This window comes from Oncorhynchus keta, chromosome 21 (assembly GCF_023373465.1).
Source record: "Oncorhynchus keta strain PuntledgeMale-10-30-2019 chromosome 21, Oket_V2, whole genome shotgun sequence".
Taxonomy (NCBI): Eukaryota; Metazoa; Chordata; class Actinopteri; order Salmoniformes; family Salmonidae; genus Oncorhynchus; species Oncorhynchus keta.
The window spans coordinates 23122226-23146239 of record NC_068441.1 but is presented as its reverse complement, the minus strand read 5'-3'; the positions used below and the strand labels follow the sequence as shown (position 1 = coordinate 23146239).

General features: G+C 42.6%; 1 protein-coding gene and 1 long non-coding RNA gene across 9 annotated transcripts in view; one reads left to right on the top strand and one right to left on the bottom strand.

The window, feature by feature from the left end:
- LOC118372453 (AMP deaminase 2-like) overlaps positions 1 to 24014 on the bottom strand; it is a 63684-nt gene that overhangs the window by 19269 nt on the left and 20401 nt on the right. The window contains exon 2 of one of the 7 annotated variants that reach the window (XM_052473526.1): positions 13954 to 14053. The exons of 5 other annotated variants lie outside the window; for them this stretch is intronic. In XM_052473526.1, coding sequence (XP_052329486.1) covers positions 13954 to 14029 — 76 coding nt within the window. In that variant the 5' untranslated portion in view covers positions 14030 to 14053. Of the gene's footprint in view, positions 1 to 1213; positions 1564 to 13953; positions 14054 to 24014 lie in introns of those variants that run through there. One more of the 7 variants, XM_052473529.1, reaches the window with a different exon arrangement.
- On the top strand, positions 13010 to 14930 carry LOC118372452 (uncharacterized). Of its 2 annotated transcripts, none has more exons than XR_004823220.2 (5): positions 13010 to 13545; positions 13748 to 13851; positions 13962 to 14063; positions 14226 to 14373; positions 14481 to 14930. It is a non-coding gene; the product is annotated as an uncharacterized LOC118372452 (long non-coding RNA). The 2 variants fall into 2 exon arrangements; XR_004823221.2 differs by having other exon boundaries at positions 13011 to 13545; positions 13748 to 13826.

The following is a 24014-nucleotide window of genomic DNA, read 5'->3' as shown; positions in this document are numbered from 1 at the left end:
TACTGGTACAGAGTCAATGTTCGGGGGCACCGGTTAGTCGAGGTAACTGAGGAAAGACCCTGAAGGCCGTTCAGGTGAAAAGGACCAGTGATGAATACCTGAATGAGAGCTGCTATTGATCCTCTCACATTTCTGCACGCAATCAACATGCTGTCATGTCACACAAATGACACACGCAACAATAATGCATAATTATCCCCCCCACATATTTTTTTTGCGGGGGTGACAGCAGGTCCCAGATAGGATAGAGAGAGGTAGAGAGACGAAAAGGTAAAAACAGTGTGCTGAAAAGGCAATGGACCGGATTCAAACCCATGCTAGCTTGGTACATGTGTTCTGGAGGCAGTGGCCACTAGTCCACCACAGGAATGCCTACTTCGCCAAATGAAGTGGACAATTATAACTAGCAGGATTGTGGTAAACAAACATGAAATACTCTGTAGTTTATAATTCTAGCAATTCAAGTTTGGGACCACATTGCTAGAAATAGACTGTGGTATCACATACGCTGAACATTTTTAACTGTGCTGAATTGAGGACCTTTGAAAGGACCTTTTATGGGTGGGGACAGAAGAAATTCCTACTTCAAATGTCACAGTACTCCACAATGTAAAGTTCAAACGACTATGATTTTAGAGACAAACTGACTGTACTAATAATCTGGGTGTTAACATTAAATAGGAATAAGGACAGGACACCGGCAGGTACTTTAACTCACAACATGGATCTCAGCGGTCATCACACACAGGCAATATGTTCTCTTAGAGATCTACCCCCTCACCCAAACACATGCAGCCCTTTGGCTGCACTCTGACACTGCAGTAAGTACAACCGAGATCGGTGAGATTAGCGATAGACCGGCCCGGCGGTACAACTGTGACGCAGCCTTCTCTATCTGCCTTCTCCTCCCAAAGGATGCTTTCGTTCATCATCACGCCCCCCCCACCCCCAGCCTCATCCCCCTCTCCATCCCTCTTTTCATTTCTGTCTGCAACAGCAGTATCCCACTGCATTGATCGATGGTGCCTGTGTTGGTCAGTGTGTGCAATGTGCATGTGTACATCCCGCTCCTGTCTCAGAAGTAGCAGAGCAGGGTACAATACAGAAGTGGTCTCCACCACACAACTAGCGTTCTAACAACATGACTATATTATCCCCGAAGGAGAAGATAACTGGTTACATCACTGTCATTCCAGTTACAGTGTTACAGTACCTCACGGTCGTGGTGGCGGTGGGCTTGTGAGGGCTCCTGTGGGATGCTGGGACATGTCACCAGGCCCGGGACAGGACGGCTGCTGCTCCCTCCCCCACAGACACAGCGGACGGACGTGGAAAGAGTGATGACAAAGAGAGAGAGGGAGAGAGACAGTATGCTCTCACCCTTACATTCAGCAGCAGCAGCGGGATACACTGTCTTCTCTCTCCGTCTCTCTGACTCTCTGTTATCACTGTCTCTTTAGTTTTCCCACTCAGTCCCGTTTTGCACTGAGTCTGTTTTTCTCTGCTTCCCCCCTTCTCTCTGCCTCTGTGCCTGTGCTGCTTCCTGGATTAGGCCGGTTTTCTGTACACATAACAATCCCTTTAAATCCCTATGACTGGTCTGGAGTGTACCACGTGGTGCTAAGGGGTGTGAGGCGGGCTGCACCACGTCATGTGCTGTAGAATGGAGGCTGGGTTTCTCTCAGCACTCCCCCTCCACTGTCTCCAGCTCTCTCCCCCTCCCCCTCACAGTATTACTGCATGCTGTGTGTGTGTTAATGTGTGATGTAGCTTAAATTATATGAAAGTAGTTTGTTTCTTGGTGTTCTTTAAAATCATGAGTATTTCATTTAGTCTGCATTAATAGATACACATAGTTTATACTGTTATTGTTCGTTTTAATGCGTGTTTGTTTTTTGCAAATATGAACAGTGATGAACACCTTTGAGCATTTAGCCTACTCCACAAAGTGTAGACTAATGCAGTTCTATGATGTAATGAGAGTGAGTACACTACATTAGCATGTGTGAATTAGTATCATATAGTCCTCCCTGACAGCAGACAACTCTCTGCTCTAATGCAGCATGTAAGGGGCCAGGCAGGGGGAAGAGGGGTTTTCCTGCTTCCTTCCTCACATGACTGCTGTTAAAGGGAAGCCTGTTTCTTCTAGTGAGTCAGGCTTGGTCCTCCCTCCCTAGGAGACTGCTGGAACTCCGTAGGAGTAGTTGTATTATTATTATTTACCTCTCTATTCTTACCGTTTCTTATCTCTTTGTATTCTCAATCCCTCATTCTTTGACTCTTCTCTATTTCTTCAGGAAAGTCTGAGAGAAAAAGCATGTATGAGAAGCTGAGGACTAAGTGGGGGAGTGGAAATGACAAGAGGGAAATTCCCCTCATAGCAGAGAATGAAGACACAGGATCACAGTCCCCCCACAGATAAGCATATAGCCGACACCAGGGGTGTCAAACTCATTTTGCTCAGCGGGCCATATGCGGTCTTCGGCGAAGTCCGGAGGGCCGCACTTAAAATTGGTTATATTTCCTCGCCGTCAAAAAATAAAAAGTCCTCTATTCATCGCTTTTGGAATTTTCGATGCTCTTTGACTGTCTAGTTTCCGTTTTGAAGACTGTTAGCAATCTGGACAGAGTAAAGAGACTAGAAATGTAGGTCATTGTCATTTCTACACCGTTTCTATTTGGTTTTAGTCATGTCAATTGAGAATTTATCCCCAGGGGAAAAAATATTTAAAGAAAGGCTTACTCAAACCACCTTGCGGCTCGAATTGATGGGACTCGCGGGCCATTTGACAACCCTGATATAGACCCAAGAGTCAGATTCCTGACGGTTCCTGTTTTGTCTGCAAAACCAGCACACATAAATAGACATAATTACACAGGAGTTGACCTAACCTTCACTGAGTGGCTTGTTCTACTATCTGAATGGCTACAGCAGTAGAGTCATTTTCTGTCTGGCCGGAACCCAAACACTCACTGTATCCTCCAGGTCAGTCATGTCCTCATAAAATGACATCCCTAAAAGGCAGTGACTGGCCTTTCCAAGTGAAATCATGTTCTTCTGGGTGTTACAAGGGTAGGACGACCCAAATCTGTCTAGACTTCTGCAGTGTAATGTAATACAATATAGTCTTCAATCTGATTGCTGTGAGATTGGTTTCATCCTGGTTGCTAAATCAACAGATTACTTGGTTTTATCTTATTACACTTGATACAATGAAAGATTTTTATGAGCTCTGATGCACTGTGAGACAAGACATTAAGGGCTCTGACAAAGTTGACAGTACTGTAAATGTTCCTTTTTCTAAACTAAAACATGATACTTCACCCAACCCCCTTTACTACCCTCCACTGAAAACATCTGGTTAACGGTAAACCTCACTCCAGAATGGACCAGATGTTAACTGAAAACCTCACTCCAGAATGGACCAGATGTTAACTGAAAACCTCACTCCAGAATGGACCAGATGTTAACTGAAAACCTCACTCCAGAATGGACCAGATGTTAACTGAAAACCTCACTCCAGAATGGACCAGATGTTAACTGAAAACCTCACTCCAGAATGGACCAGATGTTAACTGAAAACCTCACTCCAGAATGGACCAGATGTTAACTAAAAACCTCACTCCAGAATGGACCAGATGTTAACTGAAAACCTCACTCCAGAATGTACCAGATGTTAACAAAAAACCTCACTCCAGAATGTACCAGATGTTAACTGAAAAAGGAAGAAAGCTGACCTTGATATTCCTGTCCTCAAACTTTCAGACATTTGAAAACACATGCACACACACATGCAAATGCCGCCTCTCCCACTGTACTGGTGTACCAGCCTCTAGGCGCGTGGCATTGGGAGCCCAAGGGATACCGGGATACAGTCCATCCCCCCACAGCTGTGCACTTAGCGGGCGGAGCTTCTCATGCAATAGAGCTTGCTAGTTTGTAGTCCTAAAAAACTAAAATGAGTTACTAAGTTTAGGGATACCAAATCTTATTTCTCCATAAATTCTTGTTAATGCTTGGTGCAGAAAATGCACCATAACAGAACAAAACACAGTATTTCCGTTAGTCTAAACCCCCAAAAAGAGAGTACGCACTAGGAAGCAAAGTATCCCATCTCATCAAAAAAAGATGCTCAAAGAGGGTAGCTACATGATGGTTGAGTGACAGAGCAGGCCTTTAGTGGCTGGAAGTCATGAAGATAGTACACACAGGGCATGGTGCATTGTTAGTTTGTGTCACTGTTGACATTAGCCCTAGATAATGTTACATAACTGGGAGGATAGGAACAGAGAATACAAAGAGAGAACGACAGAAATAACACTGAGGAGCAGAGCAAAGAGGCAATTACACTGTAACAGAACGCTGAGACTCTTCACTTTAAAAGTATGCCAAACAGTCAGTTTGTCTCTGAACCATTGATTGCAAAGTGAAAAACCATACAACTCTACGAACAAGGACTACTTTTAACAATTTCTACAGAAAATGTTACAAAAACAAATTGTCTCAAAATAACAGTGCAGGCATAAAGTTTGGTAACAGAATGACTGTTTTTTTTGTGGCCACAAATTAATATTCAAAGATGTCTGCTGAAAGATTGGGGTGTCCGCTATGACATGACGACTTCAGTTTCAAAACATCCCTTTTAGTTATTGAACTACAGTAATTGAAGTGGATTTATACCCGGGTAACAGAATGATGGTAACAAAATGACATCATGGGTCCCTGATCTGTACTATACAAAAATGCATAATTATACATGTCATTCTCTTCATGGTCCAATCATAGACGTACGTATATGTTTCACAACTTTGGAAATCACGGTACATCACAGTACATCACAGTAGACCACAGCACAGTACAGCTCAGCACAGTAGAGTTCAGTACATCACAGTAGACCACAGCACAGTACAGCTCAGCACAGTAGAGTTCAGTACATCACAGTAGACCACAGCACAGTACAGCTCAGCACAGTAGAGTTCAGTACATCACAGTAGACCACAGCACAGTACAGCTCAGCACAGTAGAGTTCAGTACATCACAGTAGACCACAGCACAGTACAGCTCAGCACAGTAGAGTTCAGTACATCACAGTAGACCACAGCACAGTACAGCTCAGCACAGTAGAGTTCAGTACATCACAGTAGAGCTCAGCACAGTAGAGTTCAGTACATCACAGTAGACCACAGCACAGTACAGCTCAGCACAGTAGAGTTCAGTACATCACAGTAGACCACAGCACAGTACAGCTCAGCACAGTAGAGTTCAGTACATCACAGTAGACCACAGCACAGTACAGCTCAGCACAGTAGAGTTCAGTACAGCACAGTATAGTTCAGTAAAGTTCAGTATAGTACAGTAGAGTTCAGTACAGCACAGTAGACCACAGCACAGTACAGCTCAGCACAGTAGAGTTCAGTACATCACAGTAGACCACAGCACAGTACAGCTCAGCACAGTAGAGTTCAGTACAGCACAGTATAGTTCAGTAAAGTTCAGTATAGTACAGTAGAGTTCAGTACAGTACACTAAATTGGACTGTACTCTATTGTGCTCTACTGTACTAAACTCTATAGTAATGTACTGTATAGTACTGACCTATACTCTACTTTTCTTTACTGTACTGTGCTTTCCAAACTTGTGAAACAAACGCCCATGATTGGTTCAGATTTGAACTGACCAAGTTTCAACTACTTTTCAACGTCCATGGATGTCCCGTGTCGGTCGGTGCTCGGTGGGTAAGAGGGCTGGTTTCAGTAAATGGAAAGAGGGGGCTCATGGGTAGTTGATAGTAAGAGCTGGGAGGTGACAATAACTGGAGAGAGAAGAGAGAGAGGAAGGGGTTGTCCAGACTGTTTTCACACTCTTGCTTTTACCAGAAAGAGAAAGAAAACATACATGAGCTGGACCTGACACCATGATGACCTCTGGAGATATAAAGAGATCTGTCCTTAGAGATGACCAGAGAAACACTGTGCTGCAGAACACCATTTGTTTATCAACCCTGGTCCAGGTCGACTAATTTGGATGCTGATTTTTATTTAAGCCAGTCATCTAGTGTAAGCTGATTGAATGAGTTCAACTTTAGACAGTAGACATGGGTATGATGAAATACAGACTGGGGAATAATCTAACAAGAACTTGTTCAATCTTCTTTCTCATGTGAAAAAATAATTAGAAATTGAAACAAATGAATATCTCACCATTCACCCCAGCATGATGCTCCGTATCTCTATGAGAGCCCATCCCTGAGAGGGTTCTCAAAACATTCCGTCCACACATACCCTAAAATCCCACGCTCACTGTCCCAAGGCTACCAGAGTCTCTGCTCCTCTTCTCCCTCCCATCTCTGATAACCTAGCCCTAACTTCACCACTCACCAGCCTCTCTGCTTATCAGCACAGCTCTCACAGTATCTGAATATAGCAAAGAGGGAGCCCAGAACCAGTGTCACTTTACACATAACATACACTGTGCCACAGCTATTTCTTCAGGGATTTAACCATTCAGCTAAGCCGGCTATCTTGAGGTCAACGTCCCATTCCCCTGAAGCCGGCAGGATCATTCCTGAGAGGGGATGTGATCTCCTCCTCACCTCCACTAGGAGGGCGGAGGGGGGTCTTTCAGAGCCTCTCCCATGATGGATGGTGTTTAATTAGAGCTCCCCCTCTATACTGCCCCCGTTGGAGAAAGTGCGTACCCATAGTAAACTGAAAATATTTTTTCCCAAAATTGCTAATATATGCATATAAAAATTATTATTGAATAGAAAACACTCTAAAGTTTCTAAAACCGTTTAAATTATGTTTGTATGTAAAGCAGAACTCTCAGGGCAGCCTTTCTCCCAAACTCTCTCTTGTGAAGAGAAAAGTTGGGTCAACTTTGACGTCATGGCTCCCACCCTTCCCAGGCAGCTACTGATCCAGGAACAGTCTCTATCTGTTCAGCGATGTCAGCTTTCAAATGGCACGTTCATTGTGAGAATCCCACGAGCCCTGCACGTTTGGCGGGCGAAATTGCTCGTGTCCCTCTGAAAAACAGGCACTCTATTGCGCGCGGCCGATTTGGAGTACGTCTTTTTCCATGATCCAGCATTTGAAGCCGGAGTCTGTTCGCGCTGATCTTTGTTCTACATGCTAAAAACATCATAAAGCTCGATTTTTCACATTGTTTGACCAGTTTAGTGGACATATAATATGTAAATTGGAAGTTTTGATGCGCAAGAGTGCTGGACCAGAAGTCATTTTGGATGCATTTCAGCCGAAGCTGTTAACATGTGCTAATACAGAGACACACAACGTGAAACCAAACGATGTATTGGGTAAGTATGACTCCTTCTACGTCTTCTGATGGAAGAACATCAAAGGTAAGGGAATATTTATGTGGTTATTTGGTGTTTCTGTGGACTCCAAACGTAGAGGAGACATACTGCTAATATCTGAGCGCTGACTCATAGTATAGCCCAGTGAACGATGTCTGTAACGTTAAAAATAAATGTAATACAGCGGTTGCATTAAGAAGAAGTGTATCTTTGTAAATATATGTAGAACATGTATATTTAGTCATGTTTATTGCTTGTTATCTGACGTTATCTGTCGGAGCTATCATAATTTCTCCTGACATTTGAGTAGCATTTTTTTTTTGAAATGTCGTCAACCGAGATTTATGGATATAAATGGCATATTATTGAAAAAAAAATAAATGTACTGTGTAACATGTAATATTACTGTCATCTGATGAAGATTTTCAAAAGGTTAGTGAATTATTTATTTTTTAATCCTACTTTTAAATTTTATTTTTTCTGGGACAAAATGGCCGCCGCTTGCCTTTTGTTTCGGTGGTGATCTAATATAAATATGTGCTATGTTTTCGCCGTAAAACATTTTAGAAATCTGACTTGCTGGGTAGATTAACAAGATGTTTATCTTTCATTTGAGCTATTGGACTTGTTAATGTGTGGAGGTTAAATATTTGTAGGAATATTTTTTTGCATTGTGCGTTATGGTAATGAGCTTGAGCCGTAGTCACGATCCCGGATCCGGGATGGGGAGTTCTAAGAGGTTTTAAGGGGCAGCTCAGTCTACTTGGGTGCACTGGTTGGGCAGGCAGACTAGAGCAGTACAAGACCACACACACAGACACACACACGTTGGAAGGCAAGACAAACAGGAAACACCTATGTTTATAATTGTCACTCATGTACTGTAAATATTAGGCTTGACCCCGATTAGTCGACTGGTCGAATTTTTGGAGATTAGGCTGATGGTCGACCGAGATCGTTTTAGTTGAGCAGTAACAAACATTTGCGCCCATCTCAGTGAATTTATCCATCGCAGAGGCCTAGACTAAAAGCCCATTTCGGCTTGATCTAAAAATGTGGTAGGAGGCTCTATATGGAGGGTGTGATGCAATAGCAGAGCCTCCAGAGGCATGCAGAGGCCAAATCGAGCTCTGTACCACATCACCATGCCTCTCCTGAATTTTTAAACAATGCAGAGGGCTCTGTATAGTTCCACAATGACATGATTAGTTGACGGTAGGTGGGGGCGGTACATCCTGTATAATCCTGTATAACTCTGCACTGCTCCGTGAAGCGCAAGAAGTATGAATGTCCCGACTTCTGAGGCCATATCACCGTAAATGCTGCATGGTCAATGCAGATGTCGGATTGACCATGCACCCAGATGCACAATGCATCTCTCTCCAGACAATTTTGTGCACATTCATTATTTCATAACATCATTGTGTGAAATGTTTGCCTTTGATTGTTAGTGTCTATAAATTCCCCATTACATATATCACCAGTAGTACATTTACCGTTAATTCCTATAATTTCTAATCTACGATGTTTGTTACTTTGGTTACAGTAATTTCTGTTAATGCATTCACTATTATTATTCCAGTCTTCCTCTTCTCATTCTCTGAGTGGACACATTGTTTTCAGAATCCGCAACCTATGCTACACTTGTGAGAAACAAGTTTTGGTTTGTTTCACTCCAGTTTTGTAAATGTAGTCTTTGTCTTTTGTTTGGAGGGACTAATGCAGTTCTATGATGTAATGAGAGTGAGTACCCTACATTAGCATGTGTGAATTAGTATCATATAGTCCTCCCTGACAGCAGACAACTCTCTGCTCTAATGCAGCATGTAAGGGGCCAGGCAGGGGGAAGAGGGGTTTTCCTGCTTCCTTCCTCACATGACTGCTGTTAAAGGGAAGCCTGTTTCTTCTAGTGAGTCAGGCTTGGTCCTCCCTCCCTAGGAGACTGCTGGAACTCCGTAGGAGTAGTTGTATTATTATTATTTACCTCTCTATTCTTACCGTTTCTTATCTCTTTGTATTCTCAATCCCTCATTCTTTGACTCTTCTCTATTTCTTCAGGAAAGTCTGAGAGAAAAAGCATGTAGTGCAACCTTCTCAGAATGAGAAGCTGAGGACTAAGTGGGGGAGTGGAAATGACAAGAGGCTACCTATAGGCTACCTGGCCTGATTATACATAGAAGTAGGCCTATAGGCTACCTGGCCTGATTGTACATAGTATGCCACAGGGTTCAATTCCACAGGGTTCAATTCTCGGGCCGACTCTTTTCTCTGTATATATCAATGATGTTGCTCTTGCTGCGGGCGATTCCCTGATCCACCTCTACGCAGACGACACCATTCTATATACTTTCGGCCCGTCATTGGACACTGTGCTATCAAACCTCCAAACGAGCTTCAATGCCATACAGCACTCCTTCCGTGGCCTCCAACTGCTCTTAAACGCGAGTAAAACCAAATGCATGCTTTTCAACCGATCGCTGCCTGCACCCGCATGCCCGACTAGCATCACCACCCTGGATGGTTCCAACCTTGAATATGTGGACATCTATAAGTACCTAGGTGTCTGGCTAGACTGCAAACTCTCCTTCCAGACTCACATCAAACATCTCCAATCAAAAATCAAATCCAGAGTCGGCTTTCTATTCCGCAACAAAGCCTCCTTCACTCACGCTGCCAAGCTTACCCTAGTAAAACTGACTATCCTACCGATCCTCGACTTCGGCGATGTCATCTACAAAATGGCTTCCAACACTCTACTCAGCAAACTGGATGCAGTCTATCACAGTGCCATCCGTTTTGTCACTAAAGCACCTTATACCACCCACCACTGCGACTTGTATGCTCTAGTCGGCTGGCCCTCACTACATATTCGTCGCCAGACCCACTGGCTCCAGGTCATTTACAAGTCCATGCTAGGTAAAGCTCCGCCTTATCTCAGTTCACTGGTCACGATGGCAACACCCATCCGTAGCACGCGCTCCAGCAGGTGTATCTCACTGATCATCCCTAAAGCCAACACCTCATTTGGCCGCCTTTCGTTCCAGTACTCTGCTGCCTGTGACTGGAACGAATTGCAAAAATCGCTGAAGTTGGAGACTTTTATCTCCCTCACCAACTTCAAACATCAGCTATCCGAGCAGCTAACCGATCGCTGCAGCTGTACATAGTCTATAGGTAAATAGCTCACCCTTTTTCACCTGCCTCATTCCCATACTGTTTTTATACTGTTTTTATTTATTTACTTTTCTGCTCTTTTGCACACCAATATCACCAATATCTCTACCTGTACATGCCCATCTGATCATTTATCACTCCAGTGTTAATCTGCAAAATTGTATTATTCGCCTACCTCCTCATGCCTTTTGCACACATTGTATATAGATTGCCCATTTTTTTCTACTGTGTTATTGACTTGCTAATTGTTTACTCCATGTGTAACTCTGTTGTCTGTTCACACTGCTATGCTTTATCTTGGCCAGGTCGCAGTTGCAAATGAGAACTTGTTCTCAACTAGCCTACCTGGTTAAATAAAGGTGAAATAAAAAAAATAAAAAAAAAGTAGGCTTATAGGCTACCTGGCCTGATTGCACATAGAAGTGGGTCTATAGGCTACCTGGCCTGCACGCAAATGTAGGAATATAAATGGGCCCATTTGGGGATCTGATAGTATTTCTGATTGGCTTAATGCAGTACCACTAATGACTTGTGGAGCGTCTCAAATTAACATTTTCTTCACCTCAAACAGGGAGCAAACAAAGTCTGTTTTTACATCCACTGAGAATTACAATAGTTCCTCAAATGTATTTGAAAAAGCTTTCCAGCTCTCCCCCTTTTGATAACAACTCAGTGTGAAAGGGAAAAATGTAAAGCTCTGATCCAGTAGAAACGTCATAAAATAGGGCTACCTGATTATTTCTTATCAGTGCTTGACTTTTAGGTTCCAGTATTCATTTTGGGCGTTTGGTACTGTTTATAAACTCAGCAAAAAAATAATTGTCCCTTTTTCAGGACCCTGTCTTTCAAAGATAATTTGTAAAAATCCAAATAACTTCACTGGTCATCTTTGTAAAGGGTTTAAACACTGTTCCCCATGCTTGTTCAATGAACCATAAACAATTAATGAATATGCACCTGTGGAATGGTCATTAAGACACTAACAGCTTACAGACGGTAGGCAATTAAGGTCACAGTTATGAAAACTTAGGACACTAAAGAGGCCTTCCTACTGACTCTGAAAAACACCAAAAGAAAGACGCCCAGGGTCCCTGCTCATCTGCCAGAACGTGACGTAGGCATGCTGCAAGGAGGCATGAGGACTGCAGATGTGGCCAGGACAATAAATTGCAATGTCTGTTCTGTGAGACGCCTAAGAAAGCGCTACAGGGAGACAGAACGTACAGCTGATCGTCCTCGCTGTGGCAGACCACATGGTGCAACACCTGCACAGGATCAGTACATCCAAACATCACACCTGTGGGACAGGTACAGGATGCCAACAACAACTGCCCGAGTTACACCAGGAACACACCAGGAACGCACAATCCCTCCATCAGTGCTCAGACTGTCCGCAATAGGCTGAGAGAGGCTGGACTGAGGGCTGTTGTAGTCCTGTTGTAAGGTAGGTCCTCACCAGACATCACCGGCAACAACGTCACCTATGGGCACAAACCCACCGTCACTGGACCAGACAGGACTGGCAAAAAGTGCTCTTCACTGACAAAGTCCGATGGTCGTATTCGTGTTTATTGTCAAAGGAATGAGCGTTACACCGAGGCCTGTACTCTGGAGCGGGATCGATTTGGAGGTGGAGGGTCCGTCATGGTCTGGGGTGGTGTGTCACAGCATCATCAGACTGAGCTTGTTGTCATTGCAGGCAATCTCAACGCTGTGCATTACAGGGAAGACATCCTCCTCCCTCATGTGGTACCCTTCCTGCAGGCTCATCCTGACATGACAATGCCACCAGCCATACTGCTCGTTCTGCGCGGGATTTCCTGCAAGATGGGAATGTCAGTGTTCTGCCATGGCCAGCGACGAGCCCGGACCTCAATCCCATTGAGCAGATCTGGGACCTGTTGGATCGGAGGGTGAGGGCTAGAGCCATTCCCCCCAGAAATGTCCCGGAACTTGCAGGTGCCTTGGTGGAAGAGTGGGGTAACATCTCACAGCAAGAACTGGCAAATCTGGTGCAGTCCATGAGGAGGAGATGCACTGCAGTACTTAATGCAGCTGGTGCCCACACCAGATACTGACTGTTACTTTTAATTTTGACCCCTCCTTTCTTCAGGGACACATTATTCCATTTCTGTTAGTCACATGTCTGTGGAACTTGTTCTGTTTATGTCTCAGTTGTTGAATTTATTTTTTGCTGAGTTTATTTATGTGCAGGAGCTACACAATACATTTGAGCTATTATTCTATAAGAGGAACAGGAGCTCAAGCAGTAGAACATTTGAGGTGCCGGTACTCAGCTCCGGTGAGTTCCTCCCGAAGTCAAACACTGCTTCTTATCCTTTGCGCGAATAGCCTACAGCTGTGTCTGTCCCACACTCACTGGGGTGGAAACTCTGAGGGCCTGTCATGCCAAATAGTGTCCCCGTGTCAAAATGTGCCCCCCAAATGTCCTTAACTAGGTGTCTTCGCTAGACAGACACAGAGAGAGGGGGGAGGGGAAGTAAGTGAGAAAGAATGTTTAAAGTGAGAGAGGGAGAGAGAGGTGGGAAGAGACTGGAAGACAGACAGAGAGAGCTGGAGAGAGAGAAACAAAGAGAGAAAGACAGCAGTGCAAATGTACTTAGACTTGAGTATTTCAACAACTCTTCCAACTTGTTAGGCAATCATTTGTACTTATGGGAGAAGGATGGCCAGCCACAAAGGAGGGCGATTTTTTTTACTAAGGAAGAGAAAGAGGTAGTGCTGACTGAGATGAATGCTGGCCAATTTGGAGTGAAACGCATGATTGCCAAATAAATCTGTTTCTTCTGACAGAGAATTATCAAGGTGGACAGCTGGGCAAGTGAAATAACCTTTTGTTTATCAATCACATTCTATCTGAAATGATTACGATTTCAATGAATGTCATATCAGAGAGCACACAATGTTTAAATGTCACTTTTTGCTTAAAAAAGGTCAGTACCCTGACTAGTCTGCCAGAAGTTTGAAAGGGCAAAGACTGTGGCATCGGAGTTGAAGCCCATCAAAGTTGTTTCACCATGGCGTATGATCGGTAAGCGTCCCAATTCAAATTTTGCCCTGATAAGTTGTTTTGTAATGGTTGCTTTATTTGACCACAGCAGAGTTCAATATCATAGAATGTGTAAAAGTGTGTGTGTGTGTGTCAGTATCCTTACAAATATGAAAATGTGCATACTGTAAGACAGATACGGGTAAGAATAACGTAATCTTCTCTCTAACACTTTAAATGTTAGAGGTGGATCTCAACGGACCCTTCACAAAATCCAGGAATGGCAACAGCTGGTGTCTGACGGCAACCAATCACTTTATCAAGTGGGTGGAGGCAAAACCCATAAAGGTCCTTAAAAGGAAGAGTACATGCATAACTCTAAATTCCCGTCTGTAACCCATTAAAAAGGGTGCTTGGAACCAAAAATATATTTTTTGTTTTGTATGATACCCATCAAGGACGAGACTGGCGAGGCCACCTCCAAGGCGATGAACATCTTCAACACCCACGGTTCTCCAGAGGTCATCTTGAGTGACCGAGGTCATGAAAGCTGGAACAAGGTACGGATGTTATAAGTTATATTCTGTCACCAATTGTTAGTTTGATTTATTTTTTACAATTTGCTTTTGTTTGTCCATGGTACATAATCAGACATATTTCAATATCTTACATCATCAATAGATAGTAATTATAAAGGTAATTCTTTTTGCACACAACAACAGCATCCAGGCCTCCACTGAGTACGGACGGAAGCCACAGCTGTTGACTGAGGTAAACAATGCAATTGGTTTGGAAGAAGGACAAAAGGAAGGAGAGGCCTGGGAAACTTCGCTGCTCTTTCGCTCCTAGCTGGGGTCACCATCTGTTAAGGTGAATATAAGAAATCTCAGATAATAACTATTTGCATTTGCACAAAAAATAACCTGAAGCTAGTTTTAGTTTCCCTAACATTTATATTTTTCTCTTTGTCTTCCTAGGGTTACCTCAGTGGAAGCAAACAATCTTCTCCAGTTGGAGCAGTTGGAGTGTTTGCTTGTTTACGTCCCTGTCTCCTACCCTGTTCCCTTTAACTCTGCTCCTGTTCTCCAGGACCTAGGGGTTCTGCCCAACATCCAGACATGGATCCACCTGACGTCCTCATTACCAATCACCCTTCAACGTTTCATTACATCATCTACAGCTACTGTTATTGTCATTATCTGCTAAGAACGTTTTCTTGCTCTAACATACTGGGCACATAATTATGTGAGATACACAAATTAACTAAAAACATTAGCACTGCAAACACTCAGAACAAAGAGAGCAGTGCTTGGATTTTGGAAGTCTCCCTCTTCAAGTCCACCTTCTGAAGCTGGCTGCCTGTTGAGAACAAGTGACAGGCAGAAACCTCCACCCACACAGCAACCACCTCGTCAATATGCCACACACCAGAATTTTATGATATATATATATATATATATATATATATTAAATGACACAACTGTTTCAAAAAAATAACGTTTATGTATTAAAATCTTACATTTTGTCAGGTTGGTTTTCACAGCTGTTTCACAAGGTGTTCATTATTGTATGTTTTAAGGTATCATTTGATGGTATGTATTTGTTCCACATTATTGTTGTATAATAGGACCTACAATAAATGCATATATTTAACCACAAGTGTGTACTAATGAGCTACATGAGATAATATATATATATCATAATAAAGGACTAGGGAAACAAGGGAAGGGCAGGTTAAATAAAAACATGACAGCCAGACAAGCCAGTGTATGTATGAAATGGATTTGCATATGAAAGGAGTGGAAATTAGCTGACTTGGTGATCTGTAAGGTAAGTAAGTACCTTTAATGTGTCAAGCACGTTTTCTTTGCCATTTCCGAAAAACGTAGCAATGTTTAAGACATGTATTTAATCTTGTAATGTTAACAAGGTACCACAAGTAGTTCAAATTAATGTTTTCATTTAATATTATTATTTTATTATTATTTGTTGGCTTTATGTAGGCTATTTTTTACATAGTTGGCAATGGCAAAATAAGTTACTTTTTAGGTTTGTATCATTTTCCTTTAGATTTGGATAGAATGTTGTTTAACCACATGACAAGGATTTTGAGATACGAAGACATTATTGTAAATTAAACTGTTTCACGAAAATGTGCATATGAAAACCATAACTGGCATGCAGATGGGTAGAAATGGTAAGAGAAATTGGCCTGCAACGTGAGAAAGACTACACGACGAGTCGGCAACCTATTACAGGCAACTTCAGGAGAGTAATGGCAGAATCTGCGAAAGCCAGCAGGAGCAGGAGGAGAATAGTTCAGTCAGGTTCTCTGGCGCCCTAAAGGCATTTGTCTTATTTCATCAAACCGTAAACTTAAAGCATCAGACAAGCTCAATGCATATAGTTTATTTGATTAAAACACATAGGGTGTGTCTATACGGGAAAATACACGAAAAATGTTGACCAATCAATTGGTCGAAAGAACAGACGACTTTCTGCCGAACAAGATGTTTTTTAGTCGGGGACAGCCCTCGTAAATATACACATTCACACTGAGCCACAGACCTGTGTTATAAAGATTCTGACTCTCCACGCAGAGCACTGTCTGATATATGACCCTGACTACAGCTGCCCTGGGCTTGCAGGAATGTTCAGTTTATTCAGTGAGCCGAGTGAGGATCACTAAACTGTGATATCCCACCCCTGTGTGAGTCAGTGCACAAAAGTGAGAGAATGGGTGGGTAACTGAGCGAGTGAGCGATTGAGTCAGGGGGGGATATTTTTGGTGGCATATCAGCCCAATACCAGCTGACAGAGATATACCAGCACTCATATCAATGGGATTAACTGGAACCTCGTTAGGAGCGGTGGCCACAGCCCAGCCCCTAGGCCCGAGGCGAGCAGCATGCTTAACTGTACCACAACCATGAAACCACCCCATTGGGTAGAGAGGGTCCAATGGCCATCCAGTGGGGTGTGGATTAGGTGCAGTAGTTGACTCAGACTGTATGGAAGGGGTGGAAGAGGGGGCCTTGCTGGGCTATCTGGTTACCCCCGGCAACATTTCCACCTGCCATGATGGTAACTCTTGGAGCTTTGTTCCTGGTTATTCCAAATCCTCTGTTACCTCTGAACTATTCTTAGAAGTAGAGAGCTCTGGAATTTTCCATCTTAACACAGAGAAGATGCAACTTTCTGCTCAGGCCCTAGTTGAAATTGATGGTCAGAGATAAGACACATTTCTTTGTCAAAGACTCCCTCTAGTGGTTAAAATAGAGAGAAGCATCTGCTTGCTCAGAGTTTATTTTTTGTTTATTTTTTACCTTTAACTTGGCAGGCAAGTCAAAGTGGAAGAGGCAAACCAAGAGGCTCCACTTCTGTCAAAATCAGTCCACACAAGAATCAAACCAAGTGGGGATTTGGCCAACTATTTCCTTTGTTGTCAATTTGCTAAATGATAATTATTTGATGGAATAGAAGTTATGTAATCTTTAGTTTGTTACGAATGTATTGATATAAGTGGACGCACGTGGCATCTCGGCAACTTTGAGAAAAAATATTTTATATTGGAGTTTTGTGTCTGTTATTCACTTGCGTACCTGCCCTCTCATTGGCTAGAATGTTCACACCTGATCTTGCCTCCTTCCACCTGCCTTTCCACCTTTTGTGTTTGATGCCATTCCATTCTCTCCGACATGAGGCTAGGCATTCAGGCCAAAGAGTTCAATCTTGGTTTCATTAGACGAGAGAATCTTGTTCCCTTTAGGGGCCTTTTGGCAAACTCCAAGCAGGCTGTCATGTGCCTTTTACTGAGGAGTGGTTTCCGTCTGGCCACTACCATAAAGGCCTGATTGGTGGAGTGCTGCAGAGATGGTTGTTCTTCTGGAAGTTTCTCCCATTTCCACAAAGGAACTCTGGAGCTCTGTCAGATTCTTGGTCACTTCCCTGACCTAGGCCCTTCTCCCCCGATTGCTCAGTATGGCCGGGCGGCCAGCTCTAGGAAGTCTTGGTGGTTCCAAACTTCTTCTGTTTAAGAATGATGGAGGCCCCTATGTTCTTGACCTTCAATGCTGCATAAATGTTTTGGTACCCTTCCCCATATCTGTGCCTCAACACAATCCTGTCTCTGAGCTCTACGGACAAGTCCTTTGACCTCATGGCTTGGTTTTTGCTCTGACATGCAGTGTCAACTGTGGGACCTTATATAGACAGGTGTGTGCCTTTCCAAATTATGTCCAATCAAATGAATATACCACAGGTGGATTCCAAGTTGTAGAAACATCAAGGATGATCAATGGGAAACAGGATGCACCGGAGCTCAATTTCAAGGTATCTTTTTTTTACTTTTAATACATTTGCAAAAATGTCCCAAAAACATTTTGTTTTGTCATTATGGGGTATTGTGTGTAGATTGATGAGGAAATATTTGTATTGAATCAATTTTAGAATAAGGCTGTAACAAATTGTGGGAAAAGGGAAGGGGTCTGAATACTTTCCGAATGCTCCGTTCAGATATGTGTAATTGAAGTTGTTAGGTTTATGTTCCATCTGACATCCTGATATTACCAGGCTCTGACCACTAGATAGGCACAGTTCAACCAAATCACAAAATAACACATTGGTTTCCTTACCCTGTAAGCAGTTTATGGACAAGGTATGACAGAAATCCATGCTTTGGTTTTATTGTCCAGTTTCAAAATGTTTTTTTGCATTTGTGGCACAAATCCAAGGCAAGTCAATGGTACCGATATTAGCATTTTCACAATTCATGTCCAAATCATTATAAAGTACACTATATACAGTGGGGCAAAAAAGTATTTAGTCAGCCACCAATTGTGCAAGTTCTCCCACTTAAAAAGATGAGAGAGGCCTGTAATTTTCATCATAGGTACACTTCAACTATGACAGAAAATGAGAACAAAAATCCAGAAAATCACTTTGTAGGATTTTAAATGAATTTATTTGCAAATTATGGTGAAAAATAAGTATTTGGTCACCTTCAAACAAGCAAGATTTCTGGCTCTCACAAGACCTGTAACTTCTTCTTTAAGAGGCTCCTCTGTCCTCCACTCGTTACCTGTATTAATGGCACCTGTTTGAACTTGTTATCAGTATAAAAGACACCTGTCCACAACCTCAAACAGTCACACTCCAAACTCCACTATGGCCGAGCTGTCAAAGGACACCAGAAACAAAATTGTAGACCTGCACCAGGTGGGGAAGACTGAATCTGCAATAGGTCAGCAGCTTGGTTTGAAGAAATCAACTGTGGGAGCAATTATTAGGAAATGGAAGACATACAAGACCACTGATCTCACCCCGTGGGGTCAAAATGATCACAAGAACGGTGAGCAAAAATCCCAGAACCACACGGGGGGACCTAGTGAGAGAGCTGGGACCAAAGTAACAAAGCCTACCATCAGTAAAACACTACGCCGCCAGGGACTCAAATCCTGCAGTGCCAGACATGTCCCCCTGCTTAAGCCAGTACATGTCCAGGCCCATCTGAAGTTTGCTAGAGAGCATTTGGATGATCCAGAAGAAGATTAGGAGAATGTCATATGGTCAGATGAAACCAAAATATAACTTTTTGGTAAAAACTCAACTCGTCGTGAGTTGTATCCAAAGAACACCATACTAACTGTGAAGCATGGGGGTGGAAACATCATGCTTTGGGGCTGTTTTTCTGCAAAGGGACCAGGACGACTGATCCGTGTAAAGGAAAGAATGAATGGGGCCATGTATCGTGAGATTTTGAGTGAAAACCTCCTTCCATCAGCAAGGGCATTGAAGGCGAAAGTGGCTCGGTCTTTCAGCATGACAATGATCCCAAACACACCGCCCGGGCAACGAAGGAGTGGCTTCGTATGAAGCATTTCAAGGTCCTGGAGTGGCCTAGCCAGTCTCCAGATCTCAACCCCATAGAAAATCTTTGGAGGGAGTTGAAAGTCCGTTTACCCAGCAACAGCCCCAAAACATCACTGCTCTAGAGGAGATCTGCATGGGTGAATGGGCCAAAATACCAGCAACAGTGTGTGAAAACCTTGTGAAGACTTACAGAAAACGTTTGACCTCTGTCATTGCCAACAAAGGGTACATAAAGTATTGAGATAAACATTTGTTATTGACCAAATACTTATTTTCCACCATAATTTGCCAATAAATTCATTAAAAATCCTACAATGTGATTTTCTGGATTTTTTAAAATGTATTTTGTCTGTCATAGTTGAAGTGTACCTATGATGAAAATTACAGGCCTCTCATCTTTTTAAGTGGGAGAACTTGCACAATTGGTGGCTGACTAAATACTTTTTTGCCCCACTGTATCTCTGAAACTCACTTAGATAATCGCTTTGATGACATGGTGGTAGCAATATATGATTATATTATCTACGGAAGAGACATTGCGGTTTATACTTAATCATATTCCTGTAAAGCTTAGAGAGGATCTCGTGTCAAATGCTGTTGAAGTTAGAGGTCGACCAATTATGATTTTTCAACGCCAATACCGATTATTGGAGAACCAAAAAAGCCAATACCGATTAAATCGGCCGGTTTTTTACAACTGTATTTGTAATAATGACAATTACAACAATACTGAATTAACACTTATTTTAACTTAATATAATACATCAATAAAATCAATTTAGCCTCAAGTAAGTAATGAAACATGTTCAATTTGATTTCAATAATGCAAAAACAGTGTTGGAGAAGAAAGTAAAAGTGCAATATGTGCTATGTAAGAAAGCTAACGTTTCAGTTCCTTGCTCAGAACATGAGAACATATGAAAGCTGGTGGTTCCTTTTAACACGAGTCTTCAATATTCCCAGGTAAGAAGTTTTAGGTTGTAGTTATTATAGGACTATTTCCCTCTATACCATTTGTATTTCATTAACCTTTGACTATTGGATGTTCTTATAAGCACTTTATTATTGCCAGTGTAACAGTATAGCTTCCGTCCCTCTCCTCGCCCCTACCTGGGCTCGAACCAGCAACACAACGACAACAGCCACCATCGAAGCAGCGTTACCCATGCAGAGCAAGGGGAACAACTACTAGAAGGCTCAGAGCGAGTGACGTTTGAAACGCTATTAGCGCACGCTAACTAGCCAGCCATTTCACTTCGGTTACACCAGCATCATCTCGGGAGTTGATAGGCTTGAAGTCATAAACAGCGCAATGCTTGACGCACAACGAAGAGCTGCTGGCAAAACGCACGAATGTGCTGTTTGAATGAATGTTTACGCGCTTGCTTCTGCCTACCACCGCTCAGTCACATACTTAGATACTTGTGTGCTCAGTCAGATTATATGCAACGCAGGACACGCTAGATAATATCTAGTAATATCATCAACCATGTGTAGTTAACTAGTGATTATGATCGATTGTTTTTTATAAGATAAATGTAATGCTAGCTAGCAACTTACCTTGGCTTACTGCATTCGCGTAACAGGCAGTCTCTCTGTGGAGTGCAACGAGAGAGAGGCTGGTCGTTATTGCGTTGGACTAGTTAACTGTAAGGTTGCAAGATTGGATCCCCCGAGCTGACAACTTGAAAATCTGTCGTTCTGCCCCTGAACGAAGCAGTTAACCCACCGTTCCTAGGCCGTCATTGAAAATAAGAATGTGTTCTTAGCTGACTTGCCTAGTTAAATAAAGGAATAAAAATATCCTCTTTTTTTAAATTTGCAAATCGGCGCCCAAAATTACAGATTGTTATGAAAACTTGAAATCGGACCTAATTAATTGGCCATTCCGATTAATTGGTCGACCTCTAGTTGAAGTAACATGGCTACAGGTTCACCTGCCTCATCTAAAGCCTATTCTTGTGGGAAGTTGCTATAGACCACCAAGTGCTAACAGTCAGTATCTGGATAACGTGTGTGAAATCCTTGATAATGTATGTGATATCAACAGAGGTATACTTTCTGCTGTCCACTCAATAAAAAGCTTCAAACTGTTATCAGTGCCTGTAAACTGGTTCAGGTTATCAGTCAACCTACCTGGGTATTTACAAACAGAACAGGATCCAAATAATCCACTTGTATTAACCATATCCATACGAATGCTGCAGAAATCTAATCCAAAACAATATCCACACCCACTGGATAGACATATCTAAGAAAACCAAAGTTCTAAAGACTGGTCCTAAAATAGTGTATAAGCAATCATACAAGAGGTTTTGCAATGATACGTATGTTAAAGATGTGAAAAATATTTGTTGGTCCGATGTGTGTAATGAGGAACATCCTGCCGCTACATTTATGGAATTGCTTCTTCCGGATACTGACAGGCAGCGCCCATAAAGAAACTGAATGTTAAAACGACCAAATCCCCATAGATAGATGATGAATAACAACCTGGATGGTAAATTACTGAGGTTGGTAGAGGAATACATGTCGACTTCTATTAGCCACATCTTCAATCTAAGCCTAAAAGACAGTGTGCCCTCAGGCCTAGAGGGAAGCAAAGGTAATTCCGCTGCCCAAAAATAGCAGAGCACCCTTTAATGGTGCTATGGATTAACATCCTCTTCTTTAATGGAAGCTTCTCTAATACAAATTTGGTTGAGTGTGATGTACCGCAGGGCAGCCAGCTTGGACCATTATTGTTTTCTGTGTTTACTAATAACCTTCCAATGACTTTGAATAAAGCCTGTGTGTCCATGTACGCTGACGACTAAAGAGTATACACGCCGGCTCCTACAGTAAAATAAATAACTGACAACCTTAACATTGCACTCCAGTGATTTTTAGAATGGGTAACTAGCAATAGGCTGGTGCTAAATATCACAAAAATAAAAGCATAATTTTCAATAATGTGCCTATTGAGCAAGTTGAAGAGACTAAATTGCTGGGTGTCACCCTAGATAGCCTGCTATCATGGTCAAAACATATAGACTCAATGGTTACTAAAATGGGAAGAAGTCTGTCCATGATAAGGCGTTGTTGTACTTTCTTGATATCTCAGTCAACCAGACAGGTCCTAGTTTTCTTGCACCTGGAACATTGTCCAGTTGTGTGGTCAAGTCAGGTGCAGCAAAGGAGGACATAAGCAAATTGCAGTTGGTCCAAAACAGAGCAGTTCGTATTGAGCTTTGATGTACACAAGGAGCGAATGTCAATGACATGCATGTCAATCTCTCCTGGTTCAAAGTTGAGGAGAGATTGAGTGCATCACTGTTCAAGCAGTTGGCACACAGTTCAGACACTCATCTGTATCACATAAGACATGCAACCAGAGGTCTCTTCACAGTCCCCAGGTCCAGAACAGAGGATGGGAAACACACAGTAGTACATGTAACTGTCTGCCACCCCAGGTAACTCAGCTAGCAATAAAATCATGTAAAAATAAAAGAACACCTTACAGCATGACTGGTACAGCGAAGAGACACACAGACATTTTTATACATTTTGTATTGTATTTTGCATTGTATTATGTATGTGATACGTGATTGGGATACGACTGTGCTATTTGGTTGTCTCGCCTGGCTATCATAATATGAATGCACTAGCTGTGGGTCGCTCTGGATAGGAACTTCTGCTGAATGGCTAAATTGTAATGTAAATATTGTGCTATGTATGTATATTTATATTATGTATTTATTTGTTGTGTTGTTTCCTGTTTGGAGCCCAGTAAGTGTAACCACTGCCTCGGCAGCAGCTAATTGGGGATCCTAACAAAATACTAACTTAAAGGGCCCCTCGGCCTCCAGCTAGAAATACAAGGTTTGCATTTACATTTACATTTACATTTAAGTAATTTAGCAGACGCTCTTATCCAGAGTTTGCAGAAGTCCATGAAAAAGGAACCACTCTCAATGGTCTCTTCCTCTCCCAATGTGACTGGAATTATTTGTATTTTGAGTGAACGCATCGCAGTAGAGTCAAACCAACCCCTGTGTGACATAGCATCGCTTGTATAAACAGCCAGAGGGGCCATTGTCATGGTGAGGGCTGTGATGATAGGAGATAAAGGGCTCCTATCACTGTGCCCTGTCCAAGCTCACTGGGGGAGATATGGAGGGGCTGGAAGATGTGCTGTCCCACTCCCAGCCAGGCTGTCCTCTGATAAGCCATCCTGGCCACACAGAGAGAGGTGTAGGGAGATCAGGGGCCCCCAGCCCGGAAGGCACCATCTTTTTATTTTAATAGCCGCACCATGCCGACTCCGCTACAATATTTGAAGGATCATACAAAACTTTTTGGGAAACTTAAAGCAAATAATGTTGATAAAGAATCTGCTTAGCTACTTCAGGCTCTCGTGATTGATTCAGTCTATTATTTTGGAAAGTTGCTCTAGATCACCAAGTGCTAACAGTCAGTATCTGGATAATGTGTGTAGAATCCTTGATAATGTATGTGATATCAACAGAGAGGTATACTTTCAGGGTGACCTAAATATTGACTGGCTTCATTCATCAAGCTGTCCGCTCAATAAAAAGTATTAACCATATCCATACGAATGCTGCAGAAATCTGTTCTAAAACAGTATCCACACCCACTGG